This window comes from Carlito syrichta, unplaced genomic scaffold (genome assembly GCF_000164805.1).
Source record: "Carlito syrichta isolate Samal-C Ts95f unplaced genomic scaffold, Tarsius_syrichta-2.0.1 Scaffold301646, whole genome shotgun sequence".
NCBI classification, from domain to species: domain Eukaryota; kingdom Metazoa; phylum Chordata; class Mammalia; order Primates; family Tarsiidae; genus Carlito; species Carlito syrichta.
In genome coordinates this window covers 134,041-144,802 of record NW_007245742.1, presented here as the reverse complement: position 1 = coordinate 144,802, position 10,762 = coordinate 134,041, and the positions used below count along the sequence as shown (strand labels likewise).

The 10,762-nt window shown below is 46.9% G+C and overlaps 1 protein-coding gene across 1 annotated transcript; it reads left to right on the top strand.

The window, feature by feature from the left end:
- Nucleotides 1-2,164: 2,164 nt before the first annotated feature.
- SPATA3 (spermatogenesis associated 3) lies at nt 2,165-9,734 on the top strand. The gene is made up of 3 exons (XM_008055066.1): nt 2,165-2,551; nt 7,353-7,524; nt 9,591-9,734. Exons 1-3 carry the CDS (start codon nt 2,278-2,280, stop codon nt 9,694-9,696), a joined length of 552 nt encoding a protein of 183 aa, XP_008053257.1. The 5' UTR covers nt 2,165-2,277; the 3' UTR covers nt 9,697-9,734.
- The last annotated feature ends 1,028 nt before the right edge of the window (nt 9,735-10,762 follow it).

The following is a 10,762-nucleotide window of genomic DNA, read 5'->3' as shown; positions in this document are numbered from 1 at the left end:
AGGACGACCTCCCACAACAAAGAATTTCCCAGCCCAAAATGTCAGTAGCACTGAGGTTGGAAAATCCTGATTTAAACCAAGGTAAAGCCGGGCTCGGTGGCTCAGCCTATAATCCCGCGCCTTTGGGAGGCTGAGGTGAGTGGATTGCCTGAGTTCGCGGGTTTGAGACCCGCTTGGGCAGGCGAGACCTCATCTCTACAATAAATCAAAAAATCAGCCGGGCATGGTAGCACGCACCTGTAATTCCAGCTACTTGGAAGGCTGAGGTGGAAGGATCACCGGAGCCCAGCAGGTGAGACTGCAGTGGCCGGGAGCGGCCACTGTACTCCAGTCTGGGCGATAGAGTGAGACTCCGACTCAATAAAAATAAATAAATAAATAGAAATAAACCAGGGTGAGTCCCTCAGTCAAAACCCATTGGTACCTGAAAATCCTTTTTTTTTTTTTTTTTTTTATTTCTGAGACAAGGTGTTACTCTGTCGCCCAGGCTGGAGTGCAGTAGCACATTTTTGGCTCACTTCAGCCTTGACTTCCTGAGTTCAAGTGATTCTTCTGCCTCAGCCTCTGGAGTAGCTGGGACTACAGGCATGTGCCACCACGCCCACTACTTTTTAAATTTTTTGTAGAAATGAGGTCTCACTATATTGCCCAGGCTGGGCTCAAACTCCTGGCAAGCAGAAAATCCAGTTTCTGAGAGATGAATGCCTTAGGAGTTCTTGATCTGTCTACTAAATCCCAACAAACCTCCTGGCCCAGGTTTCTAGTCTAAGTTTAAACAGAATCCCCTTGAGGGACCCATTGTTCTTGACTTCAGGGAATTACCATTTTCTTGTAGATTCAACTGCTCCCTGAACCTCCTTAGGCCAAGGTCAACCCAATACAACCCACCACTCTTGATCTGAGCTTTCCCTCACTTCTCATCCTTTATGCCATTGTTATCATCAATCTTTTCACTCAGGGTTTTGTTTTAATTCATTAATTTTTAAAGCCTGTATTAATCATCTGACTTCCTATTGTCTTCTGGGATTGTGAAAAGAAAGAACCCTGAACTGGAATTTAGCCCTACTTGTGGCCCCAGCCAGCTGTGTGACCTTGGAAAAAGTAACTTTACCTCTCTCAGCCTCAGTGTTAAGGTCTTTTTAGACTCCAGAAACCCTAAAGTATTGTCCTATTATTTCATAATTCATCCTGAGTCTGGCTTTGTGTGGCCTTGAGCCCTTTTTACCTAGCTAGATCTGCTCTCAGCCTTGTCTTGGGGAAAGAACATCGTGCTCTCAGACTGCAGTTCGTGGGCTTAGCAATCACACACCCACCTATGCGGGGGGATGCAGTCGTGGTGAAAGTGAAGTGTCCTTGTGGGAACACATTTTATGTTGCAAAGTGTGAGGTTTAGATTGTCTCTTAAAAATGCTTTTTTCCTCTTCCGTCCTGAAATGAAAATCACATTGTTAATTTAGAGAAAGATTCCGTCCGCTGCTTGATGCAACTGGTTTGGGGTTTGGGAGATAGTTAGTCTGTTGTTGCCAATGGAATGAGTTTGAGGAAATTATCGTTTTCTGTACAGCCATTATGTTCTCAGGGAAAATTCTTTGCCAAAATGTGTGGGTTCTTAGAGAAGTCGGGACACCCCCCAAACTCGCCTCCCACAGGATTTGGAGGAAGAAGCTTTGGAGGAAGCTTTGGAGGAAGAAGCCTAGTCTGAGATGATAGAAAGCTCTGGGCCATGGAAGGTGACACCTTCAGAGAAGCCCCAAATCTCCAGGAAGATTACCTAAAACTCACAAAGTGTGTGATGAGCATCGTTTTTGGGTTTTTTTAATGTGGAAACCAGTGAGAGAACTGAGTGTCACATCCAGGGTGTCTTAAAGCCAAACAGACAGCTCACATGAACCCAGGATCACATCAGAGGAGAGGTGCCTGAAGGGGGCACTTCGGTCCCAGAATTGTAGGGGTCTGGTTGTCACAGACCCCACGGTCAGGCCCAGCCAGGCCTGTGAGGGGCAGGGCAGCTGCTGCCCTCTACCTGTCCAGGCAACATGAGAGGATGAAGGACAGTGGACTAGTGTCTACAGAGAACACTGTCCCCGGAGCCCTGCCATAGGAGCCACCCTGGCTTTTATGACCTCACAGGAGGTGGGGGTGACTGTTCTCTGGGCCTGGGTCCAGTTGGAGGCCAGAGCCAGACCCCTAGGGCAGAGGGCAAACGGCTCCTCCAGGAGGGAGCCGGGAGAGTAGGCAGCTCCATGTAGGTCCACATTTAGGCTGGGAAGACCCACCATGAAGAAGGTCAAGAAGAAAAGATCAGAGACCAGACGCCACCGAGACTCCACCTCACAGCATTCTAGCTCTGACTCCAACTCACAGCAGCCTAGCCCCGATGTCACTTCACAGCAGCCCAGCCCTGAATCCACTTCACAGCAGTCTAGCCTTGAATCCAGCCCCCAGCCGACTCCAACCCAAGACCTTCCAGCTCCTGAAATCCGCCACTCCTCTCCATGCCTGTTATCTCCAGACGCTAACCCCACGGCAGCCCCTCAATCCAGGAAGACAGGTGGGCAGTCTTGTACCTTCAGCAGTTCTAGCTTTCCTGCTGACGGGGTCCCAGAGGCACCCCAGAGGATCGTTCTCATAGAATATTGTTGCATGATTAACTTGTATTTTGGAACTTGCTTTTGGGGTGTGAAGGTTTTTTTGTTTCTACCCAAGAGATAGGATACCTGGGTTTTGTCATTCTTTCACCATCCTGAGTGTCACTGAAGACAGCCGCACATATATTAATATCATTTAACTCGGTATTGTAGTAATCCTTCCAGTGCCATGTAACCACTAAGAAATAAAAACAAAGGATGCATTAATAGAGGTATATGGTTTAGAACAAAAGAGGTAATCATATTGCTTTACCCCATCCTCATCAGGCTATCCTTGTGGGCGATAAAAGATGCCCAACAAACTAATTCAAAGAAGATAGAACGGGTGGATAGAGAATGGTAGGGGATGGTCCAGGGAGGCAAAACCATTTGATGTATAACAACTGATTGAGGGAGATGGAGGATGTCAGTCTATCAGTTAAATATATGGATAGGCATGTTCCATGTTGTTCCCAGAGGTCTGACTAAGGGCCCATGCATAGAGTGACCAGATAAAATGCAGTATTCCTAGTTGAAATTTTAACTTTAGATAAACAACAAAAAATTTTTTGATATGTATGTCCCAAATATTGCGAGAGCATCCTTTATTTTTATTTACTCAATTAGCAGCGTTACCTATGCAAAACACTAGAGACATTATAAAAAAACTTTCCAGTCAGACGCAGTGGCTCAAGCCTGTAATCCCAGCACTTCAGGAGGCCAAGGCGAGAGTATTGGCTGAGTCCAAGGGTTCAAGACCAGCCTGGGCAACTTGGCGAGACCTCATCTCTACAATAAACCAAAAAGTAAGCCAGGCGTGGTAGCATGTGCCTGTCATTCCAGCTACTTGGAAAGCTGAGGCGAAAGGATCACCTAAGCCCAGCAGGTCAAGGCTGTGGTAGCCATGAGCGTGCCACTGCTCTCCAGCCTGGGCAACAGAGTGAGACTCCGACTCAAAAAAAAAAAAAAAAATCCAAAAATTAGCTCTGTCTGAATTGGAATGGCTGTCAGGAAAAGTGGTTCCCCATCTTCTTGGAAGCCAAACACAGTCTGAATAAACATTGGATTGTGTAGAGGAAATACAATTAAAGTTCAAGAGGTGGGCTAGTTTATACTATTACTAATAATGGTCCTAGCAAACTAACATTTGTCACAAAGCATTTATTATGTACCACTGTTCAGCTCAGCTGTTTAAGTTCGTTATTTTTATTTATTTTTTATTTATTTGCATTTATTTATTTTGAGTCAGAGTCTCACTCTGCTCAGAGTGGAGTGCAGTGGAATGATCACTGCTCACCACTGCCTCGACCTCCTGGGCTCAGGCGATCTTTCTGCCTCAGCCTCCTGAGTAGCTGGGACTACAGGCACACACCACCATGCTCGGCTACTATGTTGCCTAGGTTTATTTCAAACTCCTGAGCTCAAGTAGTAGTCAGACTTCAGCCTCCCAAAGTGCTGGGATTACAGGCATGAGCCACTGTGCCTGACTCCAGCTGTCTAAGTCAATCTTCTCATTTGACAAACCTACAAAGGAGGTTCCATTATCATCTCCATTTTATAGATGGGGAAACTGAGGCTCATAGGAATCCCACAACTTGTTCTTGAACAGGCACTGGTAGCACTGAGAGAGGAACCTCACTCTATTCTAACTCCAGAATTCTCGCTTTTAATCACAGCACTGACCTTCCCATTCCAGGATATCTGGTGGTCTCCCCAGGAAGAAGAACATCTTTCTCTGAGCATCTCTTGGAACTGCCATGAGCTAACAATGCCAGTGGCTCCATGGTCGTGAGGAGATCACACTCCCAATGGAATGGTGTGGGCATAAAATAAATGAGAGATGTGAGAGAGAGAGAGCTAAATCCAAGGCATTGCCATGCCAACGATCTTTCTGTGGCCAAGAATCATTCTTGACATGTGGTAATGGTTTTCAGTGACATTCTACATGTGTATATTGTAATCATCAACCACTGAGACGAACATTTCTGGATTATGGTCTTCAGAACTGGTATCTGTAGAAAGCAAAACTTTCAGTTCCCAAATCTTTTAAGGATTGCGTCTGACTCACACCTGGAGAGGAGTTTGACTTTTTGAGGAGGCAAAGCTGGAAACATTGGTGGCTCGTTAATGGTTAAAGTAGACACCCTACACTTCTTCCAAAGGAATTTTTCTCCTTTGTGTCAAAGTAAGAAGGAATGTTGGAGATATAGGGTGAGGGCCTGTGAGGAAAGCATGCCATTTCCTAATGTTCTGTTTTTAGAGACAGAGTCTTACTCTGTCACCCAGGCTGAAGTGCCATGGCATAATCATAGCTCACTATAGTCTCAAACTCCTGGGCGCAAGTGATTCTCCCATGTCAGCCTCCTGAGTTCCTGGAACTACAGGTGTGTACTATTATGCCTGACTTCATTTTCTAAAATCCAAGCCTTTTTATGTGCAGATAATATTGTGTCTCAGGAAAATACAAGCCTTTCACTAGAATGGCCATAATTAAAAGGATAGACAGTAACAAGTGTTGATGAGGGTGTAGAGAAATTAGAGCCCTCATACACTGCCAGCAGGAATGTAAAATGGTGCAACTGGTGTGGAAACAATCTTGACAGTTCCTCAAAGGAAGATGAAGTTATCATGTGACCCAGCAATTCCACTCCTGGGTATGCACCCAAGAGAAATAAAAACATATATCCACACTAAAACCTGTATACAAGTGCTCATAGTGGCAGCATTCATAAGAACCAAAAAGTGAAAACAACCCAAATATCCATCAACTGATGAATGGATTTTTTAAATGTTATATCAAATGCAATGAAATACCACTTGGCAATACAGAGATGGTATACTGATACATGCTATAACATAGATAAACCTTAAAAACATTAGACTAGCTGGGCATGGTAGCTCAAGTCTGTAATCCCAGTACTTTGGAAGGCCAAGGCAAGAGGATTACCTGAACCTCGGGCAATTTGGTGAGACCTCTTCTCTACAATATATCAAAAAATTAGCCCGGTGTGGTAGCGCATGACTATAGTTCTGGCTACTTGGAAGACTGAGGCGGAAGGATCGCCTGAGCCCAGCAGGTCGAGGTTATGGTGGCCATGAGCATGCCACTGCACTCCAGCCTGGGTGACAGAGTGAGACTCTAACGTAAAAAAAAGCAAAAAAAAATCCATTAGATTAAGTAAAAGAAGCCAGTCTTCCAAAACCTACATATTGTGTGGTTCCTTTTTTATGAAATGTTCAGAATGGGCAAATGTATTGTCAGGACTGGGAGGTGGGGATGGGAAGTGACCACTAATGGGGTGTGGTTTCTTTTGGAGGAGATGAAAATTTTCTGAAATTAGATAGTGACATTGGTTATGAAACTTTGCGAACATACGAAAAACCCCTGAAGACTCTAAAAGGGTGAATTTTGTGGTCTGGGGATTATATCTTGATATTTCAAAATGTTTTTAATTAAAAAAAAGAAAAGTCTTGCCTTTATTTTTTTATTTATTTTTTAGTGATGGGGTCTAACTCTGTCCCCCAGGCTAGAGTGCAGTGGTGCAATCACATCTCATGATAACCTTGAACTCCTGGGCTCAAGTGATCCTCCCAAGTAGCCAGAACTACAGATTCACACCACCATGCTCAGCTACTTTTATTTTTTGTAGAAATGGAGTCTTGCTATGTTGCTTAGGCTGGTCTCAAACTCCTAGCCTCAAGCCATCCTTCTACTTTGGCCTCACAAAATGCCAGAATTACAGGCATGAGCCACGGCTCCCAGCCCCAATCTTGCCTTTAGAATCCCCTCTTGAATTCTAGAAGAAGTATGTGTTGTGAACAGGTCTAAGCAGAAAGTGTGCTGAGTCTGCTGGGTGGATCACTGGCTTCACGCAGCTTAGGGTTGGAGGAATCTGGAGTTCTGTCAAGAAGCCGGGTGACAAAAGGAGGAGAATTATCCAGCCAGAGATCCTCTTGCCCCACAACAGAGGACTTCATCTGAGTTCTGCTGGGGCCCATACCAGAGGAGGACAGAAGTGGAAGATAAATTTGGGAAAGTGTTTCCAGGCCTGTGAAGTAGAACAGCCGTTGTCTTCCAGATGGATCAAAACGCCCGTTGTCTTCCGGGTGGAGCAATAGCCATTAGAGAAACAGAACATGGCAGCCTCAACCAGGAATCTCGATGCAGCCTCTCACGCATGGGTGGTCACCTGCAAATTCCGTGGCAAGAGTTTTCACTGAATTAAAAGTTAAAAATCCTGAGTTGCAGTCCACTTCTGCAATCTACTCCCTACCAGGGCACATCTCTAAAATTATTTGAGCCTCATTTTCCTTATTTGTAAAATGAGACTAACAGTATCCCCCTTCACAAGACTGTCGTGACAATGAAATGAGATAAATAATGATGAGAAGTACAGAGCATACAGGTGTAGGTTATTACATCATCATCATTATAACCATCATGATTATTGTAGCACAAGGCTATAAAACAGCCATTTTCCCACATGGTTAATCTTCTCTTCTGTTTGGTCAAAGAACGCTTTGTGGGAGAACTGCCTGCCTTGAGTAGTTCAGTCCCAAATCTTTGGGGACACCTTTAAGAAGTCTAGGGTTTGCTCTGGTAATCCTGCAGTTGCCAGGTGAGCAGTTTGGCTGTTGGTGGAGCCTTCCTGGACTGTGCTCCAGGCTGTCCCCCCGTCTCCCAACAGGTGCCTCCCTCATCTCTCTCCTTCTCTGTCCCCCTAGGGCCTCTGACTCACGCGGGCCCACAGTCCTGCATCTGTGCCACTTGTCCCTGCAGCTCTGCTTGCTGGTGTCGTCTGGGGCTGTACCACAACCGCATCTTTGATGTCCTTCTGCCTCAGGACTGGCAGACTGTGCCAGGGAGAGGACTCCCAAACCTCCTCACCTTCTACAGGTTCCGAGCATGGGGGGCTCCAGCCTCGGGGCACACGGTTCCCAGGGCCAGGCTCTGCCCCCAGACCTTATAGCAATCATGTACAACTTCCTCTTGGTTACCAGAGATCAACAGGAAAGACTTTCCCTCCTCTTTCTCCACTTCCCAGGGTTTGACAGACAGGGCACTCTTATGACTGGATGTACCCTCTGGTGCCAGTTTTCTTCCTTACTGGGAGTTACTTCTTCGGGGTTTTCAATATTCTTTTCTCCAGAGGTGCCCTTCCTTCCTTAGAGCACACTCCCTCATGCCCTTTATAAACTGTGTCGCTCAGGAGTTTTGTGGTTAAAACTTGGCCATTCACCCCCGTGGCCCCCTCCTAGACAGGCGACTTTAGGTTCTAGACCTGCATATGAATTTTCCTCAGAATGTAGTGGTAAAAACTGACTGAAACTCATATGCCCCCTCCACATGATAGCAAGACCTCAGCCCACTTCAGAGTACGTCAGGCTCTTTCCTGGGAGTCCCCACATGAGACGTGCCCGCGGTCCGGTCTGTTAGTGGCAGCCCCCATGGCATCACCCTTCCTTCCTCTTCCACATAGCCACTGGGAGAAAGGTCATGGCTGCTGCTGCCCTTCAGAGAAGAATCCTATCCAGGTCATGGAACAGACTGAGTGTGTTGCCCGTTCTTCAGGGCTGCTAGGTTATATGCATGGGCCAGGAGGGAGCCTCCACCCCCCACACCTCAGGGCCTCACAGATCTCCACAGAAGAGGCTCTTCCACTTGGAGACCTCATACCCTTACCCTGGAACAAAGCCCACTCATCCTCACCCTCTTCCTGTTCCTCTTCCCAGCCCCTTCCCCACCCAACCCCCTCTCTCCATAGTTGAAAAACTCCTTCTCTGCTACATATGAAGAGAAGCCAGCAGACACCAGGGGTATGTGGGGAAAACATGCTTGGAGCCAAAAATACACTGCCACCTAGTAAGTCTCATCAAGAAAGGCCTGGCTGCCACCATATTGATTTCCCTCCCTGCTGACAAAGTGTGTCATGGGTTTGTAGCGGCTTAGAATCAACAGGTGTTATTGAGGGAAAACACTCTGCAAAGGATACTACGCACTACGAGGGAAGCCAGAACAGGGAGCCTTACTCTTAAGATATTTACAGTCTCTGTGGTGGGCTAAGACATGTGCCTTCGTAAACTAAGATGCAAGACAGAAAGCACTGTGTGTCCCATAGGAGAGTTTCCATGAGTTTCAGATCGAGAGTGCTTGCTTCTGAATTGGAGTCCAGGTGAACTTGGAGTGTCAGCAGTACATGAGCTGTGTCCAGAAGGATCTTGGAGTCCTCAGTGGCTTAAAATGAAAAGGCAAAGCATTCTAAATGGAGGAAAAGGCAAACAAGACTCAGAATTTGCTAGCAGAGTGGGGAAAGGCAGGAACCCAGTCTAGCCAGCGCAAATCATGTAGTCTTAATTCTGCCCAAATTTTAGTACCTGCATCTGTAATCTTTGCAATTCTCAGTGGAGTGTAATATTGGCTCTTGGTTTTAAATATACGTGTTCACATTAAATAAGAATCCCTACTTTTGTAAGATTTTTATCAAAATGGATATTGCGTTGTTTGAATGCCTTCCTTACAATTATTAGCATAATCATCTATTTTCCTTGCCTTTGTAGTGGGTGTAATATATTATTTCCTGAGGTTCCTCATATCTAAATGGAATGAAGTGATAGAACCTTCACTTCATCGGGTCATTGTGAGACTTGAAGAAGACTTTGGGCATGAGGCGTTTAGCACAAGGACTGGCACATGGCAGATTTCAGTTTTCTCAGTTGGGTTCCCCTCAGAATGTCCAGGGCAGCTGGCCTGTTGGATCACCTCGTTCTCAGATCCCGTGGGGTCTTGTGGTAGGGATTTGTTGGAGGGGTGTTGAATTAAGTGTTGAGAGGAAGTGTGATAGTGGAGAGATAGGTATTCCTGCAATCCTGAGGGGATGGCTTGATTTCCACTTCCTCCTGCCTGTAGGTAAGCACTAAAGCCCGACATGCCATGACACCCCTACTTTCTGCTTTGCTCTACAGAAGACCTTCAATTAAACCCTCCAGTCCTCATGACTCCCGTTCTCCAAGCCCTCGGGACTGTTGTTGTGCTTCTGGGGGCCCTGGGAGCTGCCTACTACACCATTGAATCCTTGTGAATAAGCCCCCAGGCCAACGGCCCGGCAGGTATGTGGAGCCTGGTCCCTTGTCTGAATGGAGGTAGTCTTTCCAGGTGGGCCAAGTCCCAGGCCTCTCAAGGAAAGCTTGAGTGCTGAGTGACTCATTCCTGGACTCAAGGTCAGCTGACCTGGTTTCCTCTGACAGCCCTCAATGCTCTCAGACAGTGCCAGACCCATGATCAGGATCATCAGAACACCGTCTGCTTTGCCACACTGACCTGGGATAGTTCCCCTGGTCATGGATACTGGGTAGGAGGAAGTGGAAGGGGAGGGACAGAGTTTCCTTGTCTCAGGACATTTCCTTGGAACTTTCTCCCTGCCTTGAAAGCTTGCCTCCTTCCTCACCATTTCCAGTCCTACCTACCCTTCATCCATAAAGCCCCCTTCTTCCATTCAGCCTTTCTCCACCAACCCAGCTCCAGGGGTGTCTTCCAGCATCTCAGTCACTGTTTTCTCTCCCTTTTCCACCCGGTGTGGTAGATGATTCTTTTGTATGTATGTGGTCTGTCTCCCCAACTAGAGTGTAAGATCCCTGAGGGCAAGGAGCACTGTCTTACGTGGCTATCTTCAATTATCCCCCAGAAGCAGAGCCTGAGACAGGGACTGGGTGCACAAACTTTATTGAGGAGGTGCTCTCAGGAGAAAGGGAGTGAGGGAGGCAGCAGGAGGCAGGGGAAGGAGCTGAGCAAGGGCAAGGATGGGCTTCAGTCTGACCCTGCAGGACCCCTGGAACATGAATTACATCACAGAGTTGGCCCACAAGACGCAGGAAGCTTGCCCTTTGGTGCTCTCTCTCAGTTCGTCCTTGACTGTAAGGGTGGGAGTAGGGAGTTTATGTCTTTGTGGAAAGAGCAGCTCCCATTTGGCGGAGGGTGATTCCCTGGAGAAGAAGGTGGCAGGTCTGTGCTGTTAGCAGCTGACATTCCCAATTCACGGGGACTGGGCAATAGAGGCACCGACCCAGAAATGGGGTCTGGTTGGGGCGCAAGAGCTTCCACAATTGTTCCCTTGCTTTGTCCACACTCAGTAAATGCT

What these genes read in the sequence shown, in the direction of transcription:
- SPATA3 (XM_008055066.1), top strand. Translation starts at nt 2,278, where the DNA reads ATGAAGAAGGTCAAGAAGAAAAGATCAGAGACCAGACGCCACCGAGAC. An exon ending in CCCTCAATCCAGGAAGACAG is followed by an intron (nt 2,552 to 7,352) that starts GTGGGCAGTCTT and finishes CTGTCCCCCTAG; the next exon opens with GGCCTCTGACTCACGCGGGC. An exon ending in AACCTCCTCACCTTCTACAG is followed by an intron (nt 7,525 to 9,590) that starts GTTCCGAGCATG and finishes TTTGCTCTACAG; the next exon opens with AAGACCTTCAATTAAACCCT.